The sequence below is a fragment of the Pristis pectinata genome, chromosome 39 (genome assembly GCF_009764475.1).
Source record: "Pristis pectinata isolate sPriPec2 chromosome 39, sPriPec2.1.pri, whole genome shotgun sequence".
NCBI lineage: Eukaryota > Metazoa > Chordata > Chondrichthyes > Rhinopristiformes > Pristidae > Pristis > Pristis pectinata.
The window spans coordinates 5,914,195-5,940,681 of record NC_067442.1 but is presented as its reverse complement, the minus strand read 5'-3'; the positions used below and the strand labels follow the sequence as shown (position 1 = coordinate 5,940,681).

At 43.5% G+C, this 26,487-nt stretch overlaps 1 protein-coding gene across 41 annotated transcripts in view; it reads left to right on the top strand.

The window, feature by feature from the left end:
• The window catches only part of LOC127587225 (deleted in malignant brain tumors 1 protein-like), a 114,610-nt gene that overhangs the window by 75,779 nt on the left and 12,344 nt on the right, over positions 1-26,487 (top strand). For 27 of the 41 annotated variants that reach the window (XM_052045439.1, XM_052045455.1, XM_052045445.1 and 24 more), the window contains 11 exons: positions 493-807; positions 3,131-3,232; positions 4,682-4,797; positions 9,889-10,087; positions 11,263-11,364; positions 13,510-13,824; positions 16,443-16,544; positions 18,715-19,029; positions 20,060-20,374; positions 21,403-21,717; positions 24,339-24,440. In XM_052045439.1, coding sequence (XP_051901399.1) covers positions 493-807; positions 3,131-3,232; positions 4,682-4,797; positions 9,889-10,087; positions 11,263-11,364; positions 13,510-13,824; positions 16,443-16,544; positions 18,715-19,029; positions 20,060-20,374; positions 21,403-21,717; positions 24,339-24,440 — 2,298 coding nt within the window. Of the gene's footprint in view, positions 1-492; positions 808-3,130; positions 3,233-4,681; positions 4,798-9,825; positions 10,088-11,262; positions 11,365-13,509; positions 13,825-16,442; positions 16,545-18,714; positions 19,030-20,059; positions 20,375-21,402; positions 21,718-24,338; positions 24,441-26,487 lie in introns of all 41 variants that reach the window. The other 14 variants (XM_052045438.1, XM_052045440.1, XM_052045464.1 and 11 more) reach the window with 10 other exon arrangements.

Sequence of the window (26,487 nt, the reverse complement as noted above, 5' to 3'; positions counted from 1 at the left end):
GGCTATTCCAACTGTGCAATTGTGGGAAGTTGCCAGAATTCAGTAAAGCAAAAGTAGTGATAAGAAATCTCGTGAAATCTATGCGAATCACAGGACGTTAAAGATCAGGTGTCATAGGTGAACGAAATCATTCAAACAGGAAATCGCAGGTGACGCAGCGCACTCACTCCACTGTTCACTGGCTTGTCATTCTGTAACACATGCAAAACATCGGCAGGTTGCAATTCATGCGGCGCAAGAAATGTGCGCAGAATTGTGGATTTGATATTTGTTCTTTGGGTTTTCATTTTGATCTTTCAGGGGACGCAATAGGTTACCTAAATAGATTGACAGTGGAAAGAGAGGTTAGACGTCAGATAACAGAGGTAAATAGTTAACGGTTCGATCACACAATTCATAGAGATGCCTTAGTCAGAATCAAGTAATAGGACTGACGGTCCATATAATTTTCTTGAAAATCAGAGCAAATTTTTGTTTGTTCTCTCATTTCAGAGGTTAGTATAAGGCTGGCTGATGGCAATGGTCGTTGTTCGGGAAGAGTGGAAGTGAAATACAATGGACAGTGGGGGACGGTTTGCGACGACGACTGGGATATGGAAGACTCCAAGGTTGTTTGCAAACAGCTTGGTTGCGGATCTCCCGCAGCAGCACTGTCCGGAGCAACGTTCGGGCAAGGGAGTGGAAACATTTGGATGGACGATGTCAAGTGCACTGGACGTGAAGCTTCACTTTCGGAATGCTCTTTTCGAGGTTGGGGGATTAACAACTGCGGTCACCAAGAAGATGCAGGCGTGAAATGTGCTGAAGGCAAGTCTATTATGTTATAAATGTGGAGAATTTTCGTTCATATTTATATTTGGTGTGCACAGTGTAGGTTTTATGAAATCTGATTTGCAGAAATTGACACCAAGCACCGTCGATACCTTGTGAGATTTACCATAGAGCACGCGCGTCCTGGACGAAGTAGGTACGTAAATCCCACCGTTGTATTATCAGGTGAAGGTAACGATGAGTTAATTCATTCATCGTGTTCTGCCCCATTGGTTCTACGATGGAAGTGGATGTTCCAGAATTATTCATGGTCCATGATCCACAGGGAAGGCAACACTTACTGAGGTGTGATAAAGCACGCAGATCTGTTAATATGTTCGTGAAAGCTGCTTCCTGTTTAATAAATGCAGATATTGATGTTTAATGGATGAACTGATATGCATGTACACATTCCATGTGAAATTTAAATAGTCCAAGTAAAGGATAACAATGCCGATAATATTTTTATCCATGATTGCAGTTCCAGATGTGCAGAGACATCAAGTTACAGATTTTTGCATGAGTCTCTCTCAGGTCTATTCCAACAGTGCAATTGTGGGAAGTTGCCAGAATTCAGTAAAAGGAAAGTAGCGATAAGAAATCCCGTGAAATCTGTGCACATAACTGGAGGTTAAAGAGCAGGTGTCACAGGTGAACGGGATCATTGCAACAAGAGATGGCACGTGGCGCAGCGCTCTCACTCCACTTTATCCTGCCTTGTGATTCTATAACACATGCAAAACATTGGCAGGTTGCAATGCACGCGGAGTAAGCAATGGGTGCAGAATTGTGGATTTGGAATTTGTTCTTTGGATTTCGATTTTGATCTTTCAGGGGAAGCTCTAAGTTACTTAAACAGATTGACAGTGTAAATGAGAGGTTAAATGACAGACTACATTTGTACATACCTAACGGTTGAATCAGACCATTATAAATCGAGCGTTTTACTCAACGGAGCGAGAAAATGTGTTCTGGGGATTTATACTCCGGCAGAGAGATTACGGTCAGACGTGACGGCTTGTGCAATAAAAGGATCGGTAGCATTGAAAGCAGCGTTGAACCATGAACACTCTTACTGTCGTCCTTTCGGAAGAGGTGCCAAATGTGATGGTTTACTTATTCAAGATGTAGAGTGTGATTGTAAATTGTAGAATCAGTAACGAGCGACCCGATCTTATCGCAGGACACTGCGAATGCAGGATGCCGGATTTGCTTGTGTTAGATTGGTAAATCTGACATAATGAGTTGATATTGATTATGCAGGAGATAATCGGGAACGAATACATAAATGTATTACAAAAGATATTAGTTTTCCTGTGGGGCAGGAAATAAATTAGGTTACATTTCATTCAATTTCAAACATCTATAGTTACTAGAAAAGCAGCAGGCGTGAAGAATGCAGAATTTTGGAATGAACCATAGGAGGACAATAGGATTGATGAAGAGAGAGAGGTGAGAGAATCAGAGGAAACAGGCAAGTAGTCGAAAACTGACTATGAAAGCGTGTAGGGATATGTGATGAGTTCAAGAAAAGAATTTAGCTAAGACAGATGTAGGTTCACAGTGGAGAAAGTATTCGGAACAAAGACAAGACAGACCAAGTATATGAATACTTTGGTTCTGACTCCGCAAAGGATGACGCCAGAATGCACCGAGATATCAAGGTGAACCAATGTCGCAGAGAGCAGAAGAATCTAAAGGAAATCGCCATCATTAATGACATAATGGGCGACAAACTAATGGAGCTAATAGCTGTCAAATTCCCAGGACCTAATATTCCACATGCCAGTACTTATTGTTGCGAAACCTTTGTGGCCCACTTCGAAAGGTCTTTAGATTGCAGGGCAGCAAATGTAACCTGAGTATTTAAGAGAAGAGAGGCAGCGCAAACATGGCATTCCGTCAAGAGAACCTGAGACAGTCATGAGGAAAATGCTTCTTGGCAAGCGTTATCGCGTTTGTGCATTTTCAAGAAGATTGTGGAAGGGAAGTCCCGTACTATGATCTACTGGATATTATTAAGAATGCAACTCGAGAAATAAAGGAGAAAGAGTAAACGTGACGTATTTAGACTTCAGACTTCATATATTTTTTGTCGTTCAGTAATGATCGCTGCTTGTTCCTTCTTGCCTTAAATATGGTAATCAACTCACCAAGTTGCCACTAATGTCTCTTATGGTCTGCGTCCCACCTGTCGGTTCTGAGTGAAGCCTTCCCTTGTCCATACAGTAAATGTTAATGCGTACTCTCCCTTTTCTGCACGTATTGACATAGAACATGTTCTTTTAATCTCTCTATTGAGCCGTTCATCTTGTCTTAGAAAATATGTCAACTCTCCAGCCTGAAGAGTATTCGATGGAAGCAACAACCCTAGCTGAAACATTGCTTTCAATGAGATCTTCCACACTCCCTGACAATTACGGTAAGTGTAAGACTTGTCCCGACAGCATTTCGCTCTCCTTCCAACTAGGGACCTGAACAGCCATTCTAGGGTTTGTCCAAGATTCCCGTGCACCTCCTCCAAACTCGTTTGCTGCAGTCGGGGCTTTCGATGTGACCTTGGTTCCATCTGTGAGACCAAGCCTAGAGGAGGCGACCGTATTGCGGTACACCTATTCTGTATCCGCAGTGGCCATCGTGACCACCACCCCCTACCCATCCACACCCCCCCCCCCAGCGCTTTCATGACATTCAACTCCCCTTTCCATTTCCATGCCAACCTGTCTATCCTCAACCGTCTCCGCTGCCGGAGTCTGACCAAATGCAAAGCAGACGAACATATCCACCTGGATAGTCTAACTCCAGTGGTATGGATAGTGTACTTAACAATCTCATTTAATCCACATTATACGCGCTCCATTCCCGCTTTTTCTCATGCACACCGCTTCCCTTAAACGACTCCATTCCCGTCACGCAGTTTCCTGCATCAACCTAGCCGGTTCCATGAGTCGATCACACTCACTTTTCCCACTGGAGCTCCTAACCTCCTTCCCCAGCTGTTTCTATCTGTCTATCATTACTTCTTATCAGGCTCCACTTACCACCATCCATACTGATCAGATCTCCACCTGCCCCGTCATCTCTGTCTTTCTATCTGTTGGTGCGAAAGACATAGAGGGACACATGCACAATGCTGCAACAAGACCATCACTAAAGTTAAGGTAATTCCGAAGGGTCGACTGACCATTCCTGAAACTATTTGTATGTTCATGAGGCATGGCTTCCATTTCAAAGCTTCAGATTTGTTTGTTACGTTCACATAAGTTGGAAGGTGCATCGCACAAATTATTTCCTCCATTCAGCGGAATAGCTGGAGTATTGTGTACAGTACTGTTTCCTTTTGTTACGGGAAATACGTCATTATATGGAAAGAGTGCACAGAAGATTTACCAGAAAGTTGCCATGACTCCAGGCCTTGAGATAGACTGGAAGGTTGGGCAGGCGACAAATTTACACCGTGGAGCGTTGGAGAGTCAGCGTGACCTTATGAACGGGGTGAAGGAGATCATTGCAACAAGAAATCGCAGGTGGCGCAGCGCACTCACTCCACTGTATCCTGGCTTATAATTCTATAAAACATGCAAAACATCGGCAGGTTGCAATTTATGCAGAGTAAGAAATTGGCTTGTAATTGTGGATTTGGAATATCTTTTCTGGATTATGATTTTGATCTTCCACGGGCAACTATAAGTTACTTGAATAGACTTACAGTGGAAGGGAGAGGTTAAACGTCAGATAACAGAGGAGCATAGTTAACGGTTGGATCAGATCATTCATGCAGATGTCTTATTTAGAAAAAGGGGAAGGAACTGAGGTTCAAGAACTTTTTCTCGAAAATCAGGGTAGATCTTTGCTTGCTCTCTCATTTCAGAAGTCGATATCAGGCTCGCTGAAGGCAGCGACCGTTGTTCTGGAAGAGTGGAGGTGAAATACAATGGACAGTGGGGAACAGTTTGCGACGACGGCTGGGATATGGAAGACTCCAAGGTTGTTTGCAAACAGCTTGGTTGCGGATCTCCCTCAGCAGCAATCTCCGGAGCAAATTTCGGACAGGGGTGTGGGCACGTCTGGATGGACGATGTTTCGTGTGAAGGAACGGAATCGTCCTTGTCAAAGTGCTTCTTCGCAGGATGGGGGATTAACAACTGCGGTCACCATGAAGATGCAGGAGTGATCTGTTCGCAAGGCACGTACATAATTTTCAACTGATCAGGATTTTCGTTCAAGTGTTCTATTTGGTATTGACAGAGCACTTTTACATCACTTTAGAAAAATGCTTTGAACAGTAGTATTGGTATGATTTGTAGCAAACGTGCTATTTTTCAATTTTTTAATGTTATTTTTCTATTATTATTGTTGTTTTCCGTTTATAAGTTCTCGTCATTTTAATTATTCTGCCATAAAATGAATATATTGATATATTTGTGCATATTGCGTGGGAGAATAAATATTCCGAATAAATGTTAACAACAGCGGTATTTCTGTTCACTGAGTGAATGTACACCTCCGTTTATAAACCCATTTAATGGCTTTCAGAAACGTATCACTCAGGTTTGTTGAACGGGCAATTGTGGGCATCTGCTACAATATAGAAAAAAGGTGGAAATGAGGAGAAATCGTGCGAAATCTATGTGAATAGCTGAAGGTCAAGGACTAGGTGTTCTCAGATTAACAACGATCATTGCAACAAGATATTATACCTACTCCTGAGCAGCAGCTCCTTCTATTACCAAGCATATACTTCCACAGTAGATGCAATACGTCGGCAGATTGTAAATCTTGTGGAGTAAAACGGGGCAGCATTTGTGTATTGGGGATTTGTTCTCCGGCAGACAGACTCCTGTCAGGCGTGACGGCCTGTTAATTAAAAACAACGGTCGTATTGAAAACAGGGGTTAACCTGGGAGGCACGGCAATGTAGCCGTTAGATTTACAGCGCCATCGATGCGGGTTCAATTCCAGCCCGTGTCTGTTTGTAGATTGGATGTTCCCCCCTTGAGTGCGCGGGTTTCCACCGGGTTCTCCGGTTTCCTCCCACATTGCAAAGACGTACCGGTTTTTGAGGATGGAACTCGCAAAATAAAGGACAAACTAAACGTGACGTATTTGGAATTCAGACTCCTGATATTTTTATGTGGTTCAGTAATATCCTCTGCTTGTTACTTTTTGCCCTGATTATGGGAATCAACGCACCAATATCCAACTGAGTATCCTGTATCCCGCCGCCCACCGGTGGGTCCCGAGTTAATCCTTTCCTTATGCATACAGAAATTTTAATGGGTAGTGTCCCTTTTCTGCACGTATTGATAGAGAACATGTTCTTTTTGTTCTTATATTGACCCGTTCTTCTTCTCTTTAGAAAACATGTCAACTTCCCAGACGGCAGAGTATTCGAAGGAAGCAACAACCGCAACTGAAACATTGTTTTCAATCAAGTCGTCTACACTCCCCTACAATGATGGTAAGTGCAACACATGTCCCTACAACTCCTCCCTCTCTCTCCTTCTAGGGACATGAACAGCCCTTCTCGGGTCTGTCCGAGTTTCCCGTGCACCCGCTCCAAACTCGTTTAATGCAGGTGGCGCTTTCGATCTGACCTTGTCTGCATCGGTGAGACCAAGCCTAGAGGATGCGACCGTATTGCGGAACACCTGCTCTGCATCCGCAGTGGACATCAGGACCCCGCGCTTGCATGACATTCAACCCCGCTTTCCATTTCCATGCCAAGCTGTCCATCCTCAACCGTCTCCGCTGCCGGAGTCTGAACAAATGGAAACCAGAAGAACATATCCAGCTGGATAGTCTAACTCCAGTGGTATCAATATTGTACTTCCCAATCTCACTTAATCCACATTATATGCGCTCCATTCGCCCTCATTCTCATGCACACCGCTTCTCATACACGACTCCATTCCCGTCACACAGTTTCCTGCCCCAACCTACCCGGTTCCATCAGTCTATCTCACGTACTTTTCCAACTGGATCTCCTAACCTCCTTCCCCAGCTGTATCCAACTGTCTATCTTATCAGGTTCCACTTACCACCATCCCTACTTATCAGATCTCCATCTGCCCCGTCATCTCTGTCTTTCTATCCTTATGTCTCTCTACCTATCAATTTCAAGCTGCTGTCTCCCGACTCCATCCATCTCCTCCCCCATATGACTCCACATGCCCATCAGCTACTTTCTGAATTGATTACAAGTCTTCCCACCCACAGCCTCTCTCTTCCCACTCACCTCCTTCTGCTGGCTATCTCCACGGTGCATTCTTGGTCCAAATGCAGGATCTTGACGGGAAACGTAGACCATGCCTTCGCCCTCACCGATGCTGCCTGATGTGCTGATTTCATCCAGCTGTTTATTTTTGAAAGTGGGTTATTATCCATATGATGACCTTGGTTGTCCTTGTGCACCATTCGCTGTTAGGAATGCAGGAGTATTTGTTAGCCTTCATTGAGAGAGGATCTGAGTACAGGTGCAAGAACGTCTTTCTTCAGTTGTAGAACATCCTGATCCGGTCGAATTTTCAGCCCTGTCTATTTGTTGGTCTTCTTCTCGGGGAGAGGACCCGGGCATGGACCGAAAGAACGAATGGATGAGGCCTCCTTTCACCAAAGATTCAAAGCATAAGGAGTGATCTCGTAGAAACCTATAGAATTAACATGTTCAGACAGAATAGATACAAGAACAATGTTCCCGACGTCTAGGGGAAGGGAAGGATGGGGTGAGCTGAACCACGAACAGTGGTAATATTCCTGGGTAACAAAGGAAGCAATTTGGAAGCGAGATCAGCAGCAATTTCTTCACCGAGGCGATGGTGAACTGGTGTCATTTTTCAATGATGGTTTAAGAGGAGGTAGATATATCTGTTGGTGCGAAAGGCATCGAGGGATACATGTATAATGCTGGAACAGGACTTTCCCTATAGTTAGGGCAATTCCGAAGGGTCGACTGGCCATTCCTGGAACGATTTGCATGTTCATGAGGCATTGACTCCATTTCAAAACTTCTGATTTGTTTGTTACATGCAAATAATCTGGAAGTTGCATCACCGAGATAATTTAATACGTCCAGCATTATGTACAGTATTGGTTGCTTTTGTTCTGGAAAATAAGTCATTATATGGAAAGAGTGAAAATAAGATTTACCAGAATGTTGCTATGACTCGAGGCCTTGAGATGGACGGAGAGTTTGGGCAGGCGACAACTTTCCTCCTTGGAGCACAGGAGAGCTATCGTGACCTTATGAACGGGGTGAAGGGGATCATTGCAGCAAGAAATAGCAGGTGGCGCAGCGCACTCATTCCACTGTATCCTGGGTTATAATTCTATAAAAATGCAAATCATCGGCAGCTTGCAATTCATGCAGTGTAAGAATTGAGCGTGGAACTGTTGAGTTGGAATTTGTTCTTTGCGTTTTGATTTTGATCTTCCAGGGGCAATTATAAGTTACTTGACTAGATTTACGGTGGAAATGAGAGGTTAAATGTCAGATAACAGAGGAGCATTGTTAAAGGTTGGATCACATCATTCATACAGATGCCTTAGTCAGAATCAAGGAATAGAACTGACGGTCAAGACATTTTTGTCGAAAATCAGATTAAATCTTTGCTTGCTCTCTTAATTCAGAAGTTGATATCAGGCTCGCTGATGGCAGCGATCGTTGTTCGGGAAGAGTGGAGGTGAAATACAATGGACAGTGGGGAACGATTTGTGACGACGGCTGGGACATTGAAGACTCCAAGGTTGTTTGCAAACAGCTTGGTTGCGGATCTTCCGCAGCAGCACTCTCCGGAGCAAAGTTCGGGGAAGGGAATGGAAACATTTGGATGGACGATGTCACGTGCACTGGACGTGAAGATTCACTTTTGGAATGTTCTTTCCCAGGATGGGGGATTAACAACTGCGGTCACGGAGAAGATGCAGGCGTGAACTGTACGGAAGGCAAGTACACGATGTTCCAAATGAGGAGAATTTTCCTTCATATTTACATTTAGTGTCAAAAGAGTAAGTGTAACCAATTTGAATTGTATGAATGAAATCCAAGCACCGTCGATATCTTGTCGTGAGATATCCAGAATGCATGCCCGTCCTGGACGAAGTAGGTATTTATATCCCAGCGTTACATCATCAGGTGAAAATAACGGTGAGTTACTTCATTCATCGTGTTCTGTCCCAATGAATTTCCGATGGATGTGGATATTCCAAAACTCTTCCTCAGTCCCCGATCCACAGCTAAGGCAATACTGATTGTGGTGTAATAAAGCACGCAGAGCTGTTAATATGTTCGTGCTTTCTGTTTTATAAATGGAGAAATTGATTGTTAATGCACTCATTTGCATGTGCACATTCCATGTGAAAGTTAAAAGTCCAAGTAAAGGATATCAATGCCAGTATTTTTTTTATCCTTGTTTGCAGTTCCACTTGTGTACAGACCTCAATTTACAGTTTTTTGCAATCACCTCTCAGGTCTCTTCCAACTGTGCAATTGTGGGAAGTTGCCAGAATTCAGTAAAAGGATAGTAATGATAAAAAAAATCTCGTGAAATCCATACACATAACTGAACGTTAAAGATCTGGTGTCATAGGTGAACGAAATCATTGATAAAAGAAATCTTACGTGGAGCAGAGCACTCACTCTATTTTATCCTGGCTTGTAATTCCATAACATATGCAAAACTTCGGCAGGTTGCAATTCATGCGGAGTAAGAAATGAGCGTGGAATTCCGCATTTGGAATTTGTTCTTTGGATTTTGATTTCGATCTTTCTGCGGAAGCTATAAGGTACTTAAATAGATTGACAATGGAAATGAGAGGTTACACGTAAGATTGAAGAGGTACATTGTTATCGGTTGGATCACAACATTGACAAAGATGCCTTGGTCGGAAAAAAGGAATAGAACTGGCAGTCAAGATATTTTTCTCGAACACAGAGCAATTCTTTGCTTGTCTCTCATTTCAGAAGTTGATATCAGGCTCGCTGATGGCAGCGATCGTTGTTCGGGAAGAGTGGAGGTGAAATACAATGGACATTGGGGGACGGTTTGCGACGACGGCTGGGATATGGAAGATTCCAAGGTTGTTTGCAAACAGCTTGGTTGCGGATCTTCCGCAGCAGCACTTCCCGGCGCAAAGTTCGGGCAGGGGAGCGGGAACATTTGGATGGACGATGTTTCGTGTAAAGGAACTGAATCGTCCCTGTCAATGTGCTTCTTCGGAGGATGGGGGATTAACAACTGCGGTCACCATGAAGATGCAGCTGTGATCTGTTCGGAAGGTAAGTACATAATTTTCAACTGACCAGGATTTTCCTTCAAGTTTTCTATTTGGTATTGACGGAGAACTTTTACATCACTTTAGAGAAATGCTTTGAACAGTGGTATTGGTATCATTTTTGGCCAACGTGCTATTTTTCAAATTTTTAATGTTATTTTTGGATTATTGTTATTGTTTTCGGTTTATAACCTCTCGCCATTTCAATTATTCTGCAATAAAATGAATATCTTGATATCTTTGTGCATATTCCATGGGAGAATTAAATATTGCAAATAAATGTTAACAGCAGCGGTATTTCTTTTCTCTGAGTGAATGTACACCTCCGTTTATAAATCCATTTCATGGCTTTCAAAAACGTATCACTCAGGTTTGTTGAACGCGCAATTGTGGGCATCTGCTACAATTTAGAATAAAAGAGGAAATGAGGAGAAATCGTGCGAAATCTATGTGAATAGCTAAAGGTCAAGGGCTAGGTGTTCTCAGATTAACAACGATCATTGCAACAAGATATTACACCTACTCCTGCGCAGCAGCTCCTTCTATTACCTGGCATATAATTGCACAGTAGATACAAAACGTCCGCAGATTGTAAATCCTGTGGAATAAAACGGGGCAGTGTTTTGTTATTGGTTATTTGTTCTTCGGCAGACTGACTACGGTCAGGCGTGACGGCCTGTTAATTAATAAGAACGGTCGTATTGAAAACAGGGGTTAACCTGGGAGGCACGGCAGTGTAGCCGTTAGCTTTACAGTGCCAGCGACCCGTGTTCAACTCCAGCCCGTGTCCCTTTGTAGTTGGTATGTTCTCCCCTTGACTGCGCGGGTTGCAACCGGGTGCTCCGGCTTCCTTCCACATTGTAAAGACGTACAGGTTTTTGAGGATGGAACTCGCAAAATAAAGGACAATCTAAACGTGATGTATTTGGAATTCAGACTCCCGATATTTTTTTGTGGTTCAGTAATATTCGCTCCTTGTTCCTTTTTGCCTTAATTATGTTAATCAACGCACCAATATGCAACTGAATCTCCTGTATCCCGCGACCCACCGGTGGGTCCCGAGTTAATCCTTTCCTTGTCCATACAGCAAGTTTTAATGGGTAGTGTCCTTTTTCTGCACGCATCGATGTCGAACATGTTCTTTTTATTCTTATCTTGACCCGTTCTTCTTCTCTTTAGAAAACATGTCAACTTCCCAGACTACAGAGAATTCGATGGAAGCAACAACCGAAGCTGAAACATTGTTTTCAATCAAATCTTCTACACTCCCCTACAATGATGGTAAGTGCAACACATGTTCCTACATCTCCTCCCTCTCCCTCCAACTGGGGACATGAACAGCCCTTCTCGGGTCTCTCCAAGATTCCAGTGCACCTCCTCCAATCTCGTTTACTGCAGGTGGTTCTTTCGATGTGACCTTGTCTGCATCGGTGAAACCAAGCCTAGAAGAGGCTACCTTATTGCGAAACGATTGCTGTTCATCAGCGGTGTCCATCCTGTCCTCCTGGTTACATGAGAATTCAACTCCCCTTTCCGTTCCCACTCCTTACTGCCTATCCTTAACGTTCTCCGCTGCCGGAGTCTGACCAAATGCAAACCCGAAGAACATATCCACCTGGATAGTCTAGCTCCAATGGTATTAATACTGCACTTTACAATCTCATTTAATCCACATTATATGTGCTCCATTCTCTTTTCTTCTCATGCACACCGCTTTTCCTACACAACTCCATTCCCGTCACCCAGTTTCCTGGCCCAACCTACCCGGTTGCATCAGTCTATCACACGCACTATATCCTCCTTCCCCTGCTGTTTCCATCTGTCTATCATTACTTCTTATCAGGTTCCACTTACCAGCTTCCCTACTGATCAGATCTACATCTGACCCTTCCTCTCTCTCTTTCTCTCCTCATCTCTCTCTATCTCTCACCTTTAAGCCGCTCTCGCCCATCTCCATTCATCTCCTCCCCCACATGGCTCCACATGCCCATCATCTATCTTCTGAATTCATTCCAGCTCTTTCCACTCTCTGCCTCTCCCTTCCCACTCATTTCCTCCAGCTTACAGTCCCCAATCGACATTTGTTGGTCCTAACGCATTATCTTGACCGGAAAAGTAGACCATCACTTTGCCGCCACTGATGCTGGCTGACGTGCTGATTTCATGCAGCAGTTTAGTTTTGAACGTGGGTTATTATCTACATGATGACCTTAGGTGTCCTTGTGAACCAGTCGCTGTTAGGAATGCAGGAGTATGTTAACTTCATTGCGAGAGGATCTGAGTACAGGTGCAAGAACGTCTTTTTGCAGTTGTAGAACATCCTGCTGAGATCTAACTATCGGCTTTTTGTCTTGTTCTCGGAGAGAGGACCCGGCCATGTACCGGGAACGAATGGATAAGGCCGACTTTCACCAAAGGTTCAAAGTACCAGAGAGAATATAGTATAAACGCCGAACATTACCTCGTTCGTACAGACTAGTTCCCGAGGTCTAGGGGAGTAGAGGAGAACGATGGAGTGAGCTGAACCACAAACACTGGTTACATTCTTGGATTACTGACGAAGCCATTTGGAAGCGAGATCAGGAGTAATTTCTTGACCGAGGCGCTGGTGAAAGTGTGGCATTTTTCAACGACGGTTAAAGAGGAGATAGTTATATCTGTTGGTGCGAACAGCATAGAGGGATACATGGAGAATGCTGCAATAGGGCCATCACTAACGTTAGGGTAACTCCGAAGGGTCGACTAGCCATTCCTGGAACTTTTCCTATGTTCATGAAACATTACCTCCATTTCCAAGCTTCATATTTGTTTGTTACATGCACATAAGTTGGAAGTTGCATCGCGCAGATATTTTTTCCGTTCCGCAAAATACCTGGAGTATTGTGCACAGTATTGGTTACTTCGTTATCAGAAATAAATCATTATATGGAAAGAGTGCAAATAAGATTTACCAGAACGTTGCCATGACTCGAGGCCTTGAGATGGACGGAGAGGTTTGGTAGGCGAGAACTTTACTCAGTGGAGCGTAGGAGAGTCATCGTGACCTTATGAACGGGGTGAAGGGGATCATTGCAACAAGAAATAGCAGGTGGCGCAGCGCAGTCACTCCACTGTATCCTGGCTTATGATTCTATAAAACATGCAAAACATCGGCAGTTTGAAATTCATGCAGATTAAGAATTGAGTGCGGAATTGTGGAGTTGGAATTTCTTTGAATTTTGAGTTTGATCTTCTGGGGCAATTATAAGTTACTTGACGAGATTTACAGTGGAAATGAGAGGTTAAACGTCAGATAACAGAGCAGCATTGTTAACGGTTGGATCACATCATTCATACAGATGTCAGTCAGAATCAAGGAATATAACTGACGGTCAAGACATTTTTCTCGAAAATCAGATTAAATCTTTGCTTGCTCTCTTATTTCAGAAGTTGATATAAGGCTCGCTGACGGCAGCGATCTTTGTTCTGGAAGAGTGGAGGTGAAATACAATGGACAATGGGGGACGGTTTGCGACGACGGCTGGGATATGGAAGATTCCAAGGTTGTTTGCAAACAGCTTGGTTGCGGATCTTCCGCAGCAGCACTCTCCGGAGGAAAGTTCGGGCAGGGGAGCGGGATAATTTGGATGGACGATGTTTCTTGTAAAGGATCTGAATCGTCCCTGTCGAAGTGCTTCTTCGCAGGATGGGGGATTAATAACTGCGGTCACCATGAAGATGCAGGAGTGATCTGTTCGGAAGGCAAGTACATAATTTTCAACTGACCAGGGTTTTCCTTCAAGATTTGTATCTGGTATTAACAGAGTAGGTTTACATCACTTTAGACAAATTCTTTGAACAGTAGTAAAGGAATTTGTAGCAAATGTGCTATTTCTTCAAATTTTTAATGTTGTTTTTGTATAATTATTATTGCTTTACGTTTATAATTTCTCGCCATTTCAATTATTCTGTCATAAATTGATATCTTGATATCTTTGTGCATATTCCATGGGAGAATTAAATATTCCAAATTAATGTTAAGAGCAGCGGTATTTCTTTGCTCTGAGTGAAAGTACACCTCCCTTTATAAATCAATTTAATGGCTTTCAGAAACATATCACTCAGGTTTGTTGAACCCGCAATTGTGGGCATCTGCTACAATTTAGAAAAAAAGTGGAAATGAGGAGAAATCGTGCGAAATCTATGTGCATAGCTAAAGGTCAAGGACTAGGTGTTCTGAGATTAACAACGATCATTTCAACAAGATTTACAATTACTCCTGCGCAGCAGCTCCTTCTATTACCTGGAATATACTTCCACAGGAGATGCAAAGCGTCCGCAGATTGTAACTCTTGTGGAGTAAAACCGGGAGAGCTTTTGCGTATCGGGAATTTGTTCTCCGGCAGAGAGACTACGGTCAGACTTGACGGCCTGTTAATTAAAAGCAACGGTCGTATTCAAAACAGGGGTTATGCGGGGAGACACGGCAGTGTAGCGGTTTACAGTGCCAGCGACCAGTGTTCAATTCTGGACCGTGGAAATATGTAGCTTGTATGTTCTCCCATTGACTGCGCGGGTTTCCACCGGGTGCTCCGGCTTCCTGCAACATTGCAAGGAAGTAAGGGTTTGCAAGTTGTGTGCATGCCTTCTTGGCGTTGGAAGCGTGCCGGCATTTGCGGGCAGCCTCCAGAACACCCAAGGCAAAAGATACATTTCACTGTGTGTTTGGATATACATCTGACTAATAAAGATATCTTAGGTGATACACTTTCCCTGTTAGCGTTTGGATTTCAACTACTGAGATGTCGTGGCCAGGAACAAAGAAAGGGACAGAAATTCGAACTTCTTTTCTCGAAAATTAAATGTAGTCGAGCTGTGAAAAGTGCAGTCACATTACGAACATTTCTCATGCGTGGAAATAAGATCTCAGTTGCTTTCAGTCCAAAACAATTGATTTGTCAAAACAGGTTGGCAATAGTACTGTGGCGGTGGAATTTCTGGTGTGTCCGTTCTTAACTCGTGAATACGCCAACGAACTACCAAGAGAACAGGATACTCTGGAGTGGAAACGAAGAGAGAGAAGTGAGCCATGTTACTGTCGTCCTTTAGGAAAAGGCGACAGATGTGATGGAATCCTTGTTCAAGATGTAGAGTGAGATAGTAATTTGTAGAATCAGAAACGAGCGACACGACCTGAACGCCGGAAACTGCGAATTCAGGAGGCGAGAGATGGCTGAGTTAGGTTGGGAAATCTTACACCGTAGATTGATGGCGATTTTGCAGGAGATTATCCGTGGAGAATAAAAAAAATGTATTTCAACAGGAATTAGTTTTCCTGTCTGACAGGAAAAAGAATACACCAAGAAACTATTCCACAGCGGCCTGCCAAGGAAGTGGTGTAACTTTTGATCCAATTCGGAATTATCTATAGTTACTAGAAAAGTAGCAGGTGAGAAGATTGGCAGCATTTTGAAATCCACCTCAGGAGGACAATAGGATTGGTGAAGAGTGGGACGAGAGAGTATCAGAGAGAACCGGCAAGTAGTAGAAAACTGACAATAAAAGCGTTTAGGAATATATGATGAGTTAAAGAAAAGAGTTTAGCTAAGACAAATGTAGGTTCACCGCGGGGAAGATATAATTCGAAAGAAAGACAGACCAAGTATATGTATACTTTGGTTCTGGATTCGCAGAAGATAATGCCAGTACGCTCCTAGATATCGAGGAAAACCAATCTCGCAGAGAGTAGTAGAATCTAAAGGAAATCACCATCATTAATGACACAAGGGGCGAGAAACGAATGGAGCTAATAGCTGGCAAGTTCCCAGTACCTAATAAACTACATAACCAGAACTTATTGTTGCGAAACATGTGTGGCCCACTTCGAAAGGTCTTCAAATTGGAGGGTAGCAAATGTAAACTTCGTACTTAAGAAAAGAGAAGCAGCGCAAACGGAATTTCCGACCAGGAAACCTGAGTCAGTCGTCAGGAAAACGCTTCTTAGCAAGCGTTATCGGGTTTGGACAACGTTATGATGAGTTTGTGGAAGGGAAATCCCGTGTGACAAATCTACTGGAGATTTTCGTGGATGCAACTCGCAAAATAAAGAACAAACAGAAAGCGTGACGTATTTGCAATTCAGACTTCTTATCTTATTTGTGGTTCAGTAATATTCGCTCCTTGTTCCTTTTTGCCTTAATCATGGTAATCAACACACCAATATGCAACCGAGTCTCCTGTATCCCGCGGCCCACCGGTGAGTCCCGAGTTAATCCTTTACTGTCCATACAGGAAACTTGAAAGGGGTGTGTCATTTTCGGCACGTATTGACATAGAACATATTCCTTTTATTCTTATATTGATCCGTTCTTCTTCTCTAGGAATTATGCCAGCTTTCCAGACTACAGAGTATTGGATGGAAACAACAATCGAAGCTGAAACATTGCTTTCAATCAAACCTTCTAAACTCCCCTACAATGATGGTAAGTGCAACACTTTTCCCTACATCTCCTCCCTCTCCCTCCAACTAGGGACGTGAACAGCCCTTCTGGGGTCTGTCCAAGATTCCGGTGCACCTCCTCCAAACTCGTTTACTACAGGTGGCACATTCGATGTGACCTTGTCTGCATCGGTGACACCAAACCTAGAGGGTGCAACCGTATTACGGAACACCTGCTCTCCAACAGCAGTGGCCATCCTGACCTCCCGGTTGCATGACAGTTTAAGTCTCTTTTCCATTTCCACGCCAAACTGTACATCCTCAACGTTCTCCGCTGCCGGGTTCTGACCAAATGCAAACCAGCAGAACATATCCACCTGGATAGTCCAACTCCAATGGTATTAATATTGTACTTTACAATCTCATTCAATTCTCATTATATGCGCTCCATTCTCTCTTCTTCTCATGTACACCTATTCTCCTACACAACTCCAATCCCGTCACCCAGCTTCCTGCCCCAACCTACCCGGTTGCATCAGTCTATCACACGCACTATAGCCACTGGATCTCTTATCCTCCTTCAGCAACTGTTTCCATCAGTCCATCATCCCTTCTTATCTGATTCCACCTACCAGCTTCCCTACTGATCAGATCTCCATCTCACCCTTCCTATCTCTCTTTCTCTCCTTATCTGTCTCTAAATCTCACCTTCAAACCGCTGTCTCCCAACTCCATCCATCTCCTCCCCCACATGACTCCACATGCCCATCATCTACCTTCTGAATTGATTCCATCTCTTTCCACTCTCTGCCTCTGCCTTCCCACTCATTTCCTTCAGCTGCCTATCTTCACTCGGCATTCTTGGTCCTAATGCATTATCTTGACCGGAAACGTAGCCCATCCCTTTGCTCCCACTGATGCTGCCTTGACGTACTGATTTCATCCAGGTGTTTATGTTTGAACATGGGTTATTATCTATATGTTGACCTTGGGTGTCCTTGTACACCAGTCGCTGTTAGCAATGCAGGAGTATGTTAACTTCACTGAGAAAGCATCTGAGTACAGGTGCAAGAACGTCTTTCTGCAGTTGTAGAATATCCTGCTGAGATCGAACCTTCAGCCCTGTCGATGTTTTGGTCTTCTTCTCCAGAGAGGATCCGGCCATGGACCGAGAACGAATGGATAAGGCCTACTTTTACCAAAGGTTCAAAGTATCAGAGGAGATCTCGTAGAAACGCAGTACTTTACCACGTTCGGACAGACTAGTTCCGAGGAGAATGTTCCCGAGGTCTAGGGGAGTAGAGGGGAAGGATGGGGTGAGCTGAACCACAAACACTGGAATACAGACGAAGCCATTTGGAAGCGAGATCAGGAGTAATTTCTTGACCGAGGCGCTGGTGAAACTGTGGCATTTTTCAACGATGGTTAAAGAGGAGGTAGTTATATCGGTTGATGCGAAAGGCATCGAGGGATACATGGAGAATGCTGCAACAGGACCATCACTAAAGTTAGGGTAACTCCGACGGGTCTACTATCCATTCCTGAAACTTTTCCTATGTTCATCAGACATTACCTCCATTTCCAAGCTTCAGATTTGTTAATTACATGCACATAAGTTGGAAGTTGCATCGCACAGATAATTAATCCGTTCCGCAAAATACCTGGAGTATTGTGCACAGTATTGGTTATCGGAAATAAGTCATTGTATGGAAAGAGTGAAAATAAGATTTACCAGAATGTTGCCATGACTCGAGGCCTTGAGATGGACGAAGAGGTTGGACAGGCGAGAACTTTACTCAGTGGAGCGTAGGAGAGTCATCGTGACCTTATGAACGGGGTGAAGGGGATCATTGCAACAAGAAATAGCAGGTGGCGCAGCGCAGTCACTCCACTGTATCCTGGCTTATAATTCTATAAAACATGAAAAACATCGGCAGCTTGCAATTCATGCAGATTAAGAATTGAGCGTGGAATTGTGGAGTTGGAATTTGTTCTTTGGGTTTTGATTTTGATCATCCAGGGGCAATTAGAAGTTACTTGACTACATTTACAGTGGAAATGAGAGGTTAAACGTCAGATGAAGGAAGAGCATTGTTAACGGTTGGATCACATCATTCATACAGAAGCCTTAGTCAGAAACAAGGAATAGAACTGACGGTCAAGACATTTCTCTCGAAAATCAGATTAAATCTTTGCTTGCTCTCTTGTTTCAGAAGTTGATATAAGGCTTGCTGACGGCAGCGATCGTTGTTCGGGAAGAGTGGAGGTGAAATACAATGGACAATGGGGGACGGTTTGCGACGACGGCTGGGATATGGAAGACGCCATGGTTGTTTGCAAACAGCTTGGTTGCGGATCTTCCGCAGCAGCACTCTCCGGAGCAAAGTTCGGACAAGGGAGTGGAAACATTTGGATGGACGACGTCACGTGCAATGGACGTGAAGCTTCACTTTGGGAATGCTCCTTCGCAGGATGGGGGATTAACAACTGCGGTCACGGAGAAGATGCAGGCGTGAACTGTACGGAAGGCAAGTACATGATGTTCCAAATGAGGAGAATTTTTCTTCATATTTATATTTAGTGTGAAAAGAGTAGGTGTAACCAATTTGAATTGTATTAATGAAATCCAAGCACCGTCGATATCTTGTCGTGAGATATCCAGAATGCATGCCCGTCCTGGACGAAGTAGGTACTTAAATCCCACCGTTACATCATCAGCTGAAAATAACGGTGAGTTACTTCATTCATCGTGTTCTGTCCCATTGGATTTCCGATGGATGTGGATATTCCAGAACTCTTCCACAGTCCCCGATCCACAGCTAAGGCAATACTGATTGTGGTGTAATAAAGCACGCAGATCTGTTAATATGTTCGTGAAAGGTGCTTTCTGTTTTATAAATGGAGACATTGATGGTTAACTACTGCACTCATTTACATGTGCACATTCCATGTGAAAGTTAAAAGTCCAAGGAAAGGATAACAATACCAGTAATATTTTTATCCTCGATTGCAGTTCCACTTGTGTACAGACCTCAAGTTACAGTTTTTTTGCAAGCATCTCTCAGGTCTCTTCCAACTGTGCAATTGTGGGAAGTTGCCAGAATTCAGTAAAAGGAAAGTAGTGATAAGAAATCTCGTGAAATCTATACACATAACTGGACGTTAAAGATCGGGTGTCATAGGTGAACGAAATCATTGATAAAAGAAATCTCACGTGGCGCAGCGCACTCAGTACATTTTATCTTGCCTTGTAATTCTATAACACATGGAAAACATCGGCAGGTTGCAATTCATGCGGAGTAAGAATTGAGCGTGTAATTGGGGAGTTGGAATTTGTTCTTTGGGTTTTGACTTTGATCTTCCAGGGGCAATTATAAGTTACTTGACGAGATTTACAGTGGAAATGAGAGGTTAAACGTCAGATAACAGAGGAGAATTGTTAAAGGTTGGATCACATCATTCATACAGATGCCTTAGTCAGAATCCAGGAATAGAAATGACGGTCAAGACATTTTTCTCGAAAATCAGATTAAATCTTTGCTTGCGCTCGTGTTTCAGAAGTTGATATAAGGCTCGCTGACGGCAGCGATCGTTGTTCGGGAAGAGTGGAGGTGAAATACAATGGACAGTGGGGGACGGTTTGCGACGACGGCTGGGATATGGAAGACTCCAAGGTTGTTTGCAAACAGCTTGGTTGCGGACCTCCCGCAGCAGCACACTCCGGAGCAAAGTTCGGACAAGGGAGTGGAAACATTTGGATGGACGACGTCACGTGCAATGGACGTGAAGCTTCACTTTGGAAATGCTCCTTCGCAGGATGGGGGATTAACAACTGCGGTCACGGAGAAGATGCAGGCGTGAACTGTACGGAAGGCAAGTACATGATGTTAGAAATGAGGAGAATTTTCTTTCATATTTATATTTAGTGTGAAAAGAGTAGGTGTAACCAATTTGAATTGTATTAATGAAATCCAAGCACCGTCGATATCTTGTCGTGAGATTTCCAGAATACATGCCCGTCCTGGACGAAGTAGGTACTTAAATCCCACCGTTACATCATCGGCTGAAAATAACGGTGAGTTACTTCATTCATCGTGTTCTGTCCCATTGGATTTCCGATGGGAGTGGATATTCCAGAACTCTTCTACAGTCCCCGATCCACAGCTAAGGCAATACTGACTGTGGTGTAATAAAGCACGCATATCTGTTAATATGATCGTGAAAGGTGCTTTCTGTTTTATAAATGGAGACATTGATGGTTAATTAATGCACTCATTTGCATGTGCACATTCCATGTGAATGTTAAAAGTCCAAGGAAAGGATAACAATGCCAGTAATATTTTTATCCTCGATTGCAGTTCCACTTGTTTACAGACCTTAAGTTACAGTTTTTTGCAAGCATCTCTCAGGTCTCTTCCAACTGTGCAATTGTGGGAAGTTGCCAGAATTCAGTAAAAGCAAAGTAGTGATAAGAAATCTCGTGAAATCTGTGCACATAACTGGACGTTAAAGATCAGCTGTCATGGGGGAACGAAATCATTGAAAAAATAAATCGCACGTGGCGCAGCGCACTCACTCCACTCTTCAGTGGCTTGTAATTCTATAACACATGCAAAACATCGGCAGGTTGCAATTTATGCGGAGAGAGAAATGTGCGTAGAATTGTGGATTTGAAATTTGTTCTTTGGAGTTTGAAATTCATCATGCTGCGGAAACTATAAGTTACTTTAATAGATTGACAGTGTAAATGAGAGGTTCTATGTAAGATTGAAGAGGTACTTTTTTTCGGTTGGACAACACCATTCATAGAGATGCCTCGGGCAGAAAAAAGGAATAGAACTAACAGTCAAGATATTTTTGTCGAACATCAGAGTCATTCTTTGTTTGCTCTCTCCTTTCAGAAGTTGATATCAGGCTTGCTGAAGGCAGCGATCGTTGTTCGGGAAGAGTGGAGGTGAAATACAATGGACAGTGGGGGACGGTTTGCGACGACGGCTGGGATATGGAAGACTCCAAGGTTGTTTGCAAACAGCTTGGTTGTGGATCTCCCGCAGCAGCAATTCCCGGCGCAAAGTTCGGGCAGGGGAGCGGGAACATTTGGATGGACGATGTTTCGTGTAAAGGAACTGAATCGTCCCTGTCAAAGTGCCTCTTCGCAGGATGGGGGATTACCAACTGCGGTCACCATGAAGATGCGGGTGTGATCTGCTCGGAAGGCAAGTACATAATTTTCAACTGACCAGCATTTTCGTTCAAGTTTTATATTTGGTATTGACAGAGTACTTTTACATGACTTTCGAGAAATGCTTTCAACAGTAGTATTGGTATCATTTGTAGCAAACGTGCTATTTTTGAAATTTTTAATGTCATTTTTCTATTATTATTATTATTGTTTTCGGTTTATAACTTCTCGCCATTTCAATTATTCTACAATAAAATGAATATCTTGATATCTTTGTGCATATTCCATGGGAGAATTAAATATTCGAAATAAATCTTAACACCAGCCGTATTTCTTTTCTTTGAGTGCAAGTACACCTCCCTTTATAAATCCATTTAATGGCTTTCAGAAAAGTATTTTTCTGAAAAAAAGGTTTTTTGAACGCGCAATTGTGGGCATCTGCTACAATTTAGAGAAAAAGTGGAAATGAGGAGACATAGTGCGAAATCTATGTGAATAGCTAAAGGTCAAGGACTAGGTGTCCGTAGATTAACAACGATCATTGCAACAAGATTTACAACCACTCCTGCGCAGCAGCTCCTTCTATTACCTGGCATATACTTCCACAGGAGATGCAAAGCGTCGGCAGATTGTAACTCTTGTGGAGTAAAACCGGGAGAGCTTTCGTGTATCGGGAATTTGTTCTCCGGCAGAGACACTACGGTCAGACGTGACGGCCTGTTAATTAAAAGCAACGGGAGTATTGAAAACAGGGGTTAACCTGGAAGGCACGGCAGTGCAGCGGTTAGCGTGACGGTTTACAGCGCCAGCGACCAGGGTTCAATTCTAGAGCGTGGAAATTTGTAGCTTGTATGTTCTCCCCTTGACTGCGCGGGTTTCCACCAGGTGCTCCGGCTTCCTCCCACATTGCAAAGAAGTAAAGGTTTGCAAGTTGTGGGCATGCCTTGTTGGGCAGCCTCCAGAACACCCAAGGCAAAAGATACATTTCACTGTGTGTTTGGATATACATCTGACTAATAAAGATATCTTAGGTGATACACTTGCCCTGTTAGCGTTTGGATTTCACCTACTGAGATGTCGTGGCCAGGAACAAAGAAAGGGACAGAAATTCGAACTTCGTTTCTCGAAAATTAAATGTAGTCGAGCTGTGAAAAGTGCAGTCACATTACGAACATTTCTCATGCGTGGAAATAAGATCTCAGTTGCTTTCAGTGCAAAACAATTGATTTGTCAAAACAGGTTGGCAATAGTACTGTGGCGGTGGAATTTCTGGTGTGTGTCCGTTTTTAACTCGTGAATACGCCAACGAACTCACAAGAGAACAGGATACTCTGGAGTGGAAACGAAGAGAGAGAAGTGAGCCATGTTACTGTCGTCCTTTAGGAAAAGGCGACAGATGTGATGGAATCCTTGTTCAAGATGTAGAGTGAGATAGTAATTTGTAGAATCAGAAACGAGCGACACGATCTGAAAGCCGGCAACTGCGAATGCAGGAGGCGAGAGTTGTCTGTGTTAGGTTGGGAAATCTTACACCGTAGATTGATGGCGATTTTGCAGGAGATTATCCGTGAAGAATAAAAAAATGTATTTCAACAGGAATTAGTTTTCCTGTCTGACAGGAAAAAGAATACACCAAGAAACTATTCCACAGCGGCCTGCCAAGGAAGTGGGGTAACTTTTGATCCAATTCGGAATTATCTATAGTTACTAGAAAAGTAGCAGGTGAGAAGATTGGCAGCATTTTGAAATCCACCTCAGGAGGACAATAGGATTGGTGAAGAGTGGGACGAGAGAGTATCAGAGAGAACCGGCAAGTAGTAGAAAACTGACAATAAAAGCGTTTAGGAATATGTGATGAGTTAAAGAAAAGAATTTAGCTAAGACAAATGTAGGTTCACCGCGGGGAAGATATAATTCGAAAGAAAGACAGACCAAGTATATGTATACTTTGGTTCTGGATTCGCAGAAGATAATGCCAGTACGCTCCTAGATATCGAGGAAAACCAATCTCGCAGAGAGTAGTAGAATCTAAAGGAAATCACCATCATTAATGACACAAGGGGCGAGAAACGAATGGAGCTAATAGCTGGCAAGTTCCCAGTACCTAATGAACTACATGCCAGAACTTATTGTTGCGAAACATGTGTGGCCCACTTCGAAAGGTCTTCAAATTGGAGGGTAGCAAATGTAACCTTCGTACTTAAGAAAAGAGAAGCAGCGTAAACATGGAATTTCCGACCAGGAAAACCTGAGCCAGTCGTCAGGAAAACGCTTCTTAGCAAGCGTTATCGGGTTTGGACAACGTTATGATGAGTTTGTGGAAGGGAAATCCCGTGTGACAAATCTACTGGAGATATTCGTGGATGCAACTCGCAAAATAAAGAACAAACATAAATCGTGACGTATTTGCAGTTCAGACTTCTGATCTTATTTGTGGTTCAGTAGTATTCGCTCCTTGTTCCTTTTTGCCTTAATAATGGTAATCAACACACCAATATGCAACTGAGTCTCCTGTATCCCGCGGCCCACCGGTGAGTCCCGAGTTAATCCTTTACTGTCCATACAGCAAACTTGAAAGGGTGTGTCCTTTTTCTGCACGTATTGACATGGAACATATTCCTTTTATTCTTATATTGACCCGTTCTTCTTCTCTAGGAATTATGCCAACTTTCCAGACTACAGAGTATTCGATGGAAACAACAATCGAAGCTGAAACATTGCTTTCAATCAAACCTTCTAAACTCCCCTACAATGATGGTAAGTGCAACCTTTGTCCCTACATCTCCTCCCTCTCCCTCCAACTAGGGACCTGAACAGCCCTTCTCGGATCTGTCCAAGATTCCGGGGTACCTCCTCCAATCTCGTTTACTACAGGTGGCGCGTTTGATGTGACCTTGTCTGCATCGGTGAGACCAAGCCTAGAGGAGGCAACCGTATTACGGAACACCTGCTTTCCAACCGCAGTGGCCATCCTGACCTCCCGGTTGCATGACAGTTTAACTCTCTTTTCCATTTCCACGCCAAACTGTACATCCTCAACGTTCTCCGCTGCCGGGTTCTGACCAAATGCAAACCAGCAGAACATATCCACCTGGATAGTCTAACTCCAATGGTATTAATATTGTACTTTACAATCTCATTTAATTCGCATTATATGCGCTCCATTCTCTCTTCTTCTCATGTACACCGCTTCTCCTACTCAACTCCAATCCCGTCACCCAGCTTCCTGCCCCAACCTACCCGGTTGCGTCAGTCTATCACACGCACTATAGCCACTGGATCTCTTATCCTCCTTCAGCAACTGTTTCCATCAGTCCATCATCCCTTCTTATCAGATTCCACCTACCAGCTTCCCTACTGATCAGATCTCCATCTCACCCTTCCTCTCTCTCTTTCTCTCCTTATCTGTCTCTAAATCTCACCTTCAAACCGCTGTCTCCTAACTCCAACCATCTCCTCCCCCACATGACTCCACGTGCCCATCATCTACCTTCTGAATTGATTTCAACACTTTCCACTCCCTGCCTCTCTCTTCCCACTCACCTCCTTTTGCTGGCTATCTCCGCTCTGCATTGTTGGTTCTAATTCTGTATCTTTACCGGAAAGGTAGACCATCCCTTTGCCCCACTGATGCTGCCTGATGTGTGGATTTCATCCAGAAGTTTGTTTTTGAACATGGGTTATTATCTATGTGATGACCTTGGTGGTCCTTGCGCACCAGTCGCTGTTCCGATTGCAAGGTGTATGTTGGACTTCGTTGAGAGTGGATCTGAGTACAAGAAGAAGAACGTCTTTCTGCAGTTGTACAGCATCCTGGTGAGGTCGAATCTTGAAACCTGTAGATTTTTTTGGTCTTCTTCTCTGAGAGAAGACCGGGCCATGAACGAGAGGATGAATCGATGAGTCTTACTTTCACCTAAGGTTCAAAGTATCAGAGCAGATTCTCGTAGTAACCTATAACATTAACACGTTCGAACAGACAAGATACAAGGCGAATTTCCCCGATGTCTCGGGGAGAGGAGGGATGGGGTGAGCTGAACCACAAACAGTGGCTACATTCTTGGAATACGGAGGAAACAATTTGGAAACCGAGATCAGAAGTAATTTCTTCACGGACATGCTGTTGAAACTTGTGGCATTTTTGAACAATGGTTAAAGAGGAAGGTAGATATATCTGTTGGTGCGAAAGTCATGGAGGGTTCCATGGAGAATGCTGCAACAGGGCCATCTGGAAACTGAGGGTAATTCCGAAGTGTCGAATGGCCAACCTGAAACTATTTGTATATTCATGAGACATTACCTCCATTTCCAAGCTTCTGATTATTTTTGTTACATGCGCGTAAGTTGGAAGATACATTGCACAGATAATTTATCCTAACCGCAAAATACCTGGAGTATTGTGTGCAGTATTAGTTTACTTGTTATCGGAAATAAGTCATTAATATGGAAACGAGTGCAAGTAAGATTTACCGGAATGTTGCCATGACTCGAGGCCTTGACATAGACGGAGAGGTTGGGCAGGTGACAAATTCACTCCTTGGAGCGTAGGAGAGTCAGAGTGACCTTATGAACGGGATAAACGGATCATTGCAACAAGAAATAACACGTGGCGCAGAGCACTCACTCCACTGTATCCTGGCTTATAATTATATAAAACATGCAAAACATCGGCAGGTTGCAATTCATGCAGAGTACGAAATGGGCGTGGACTGTGGAGTTTGAATTTGTTTTTTGGATTTTGATTTTGATCACCAGGAGCAACTATAAGTTACTTAATAGATTTACAGTGGAAATGAGAGGTTAA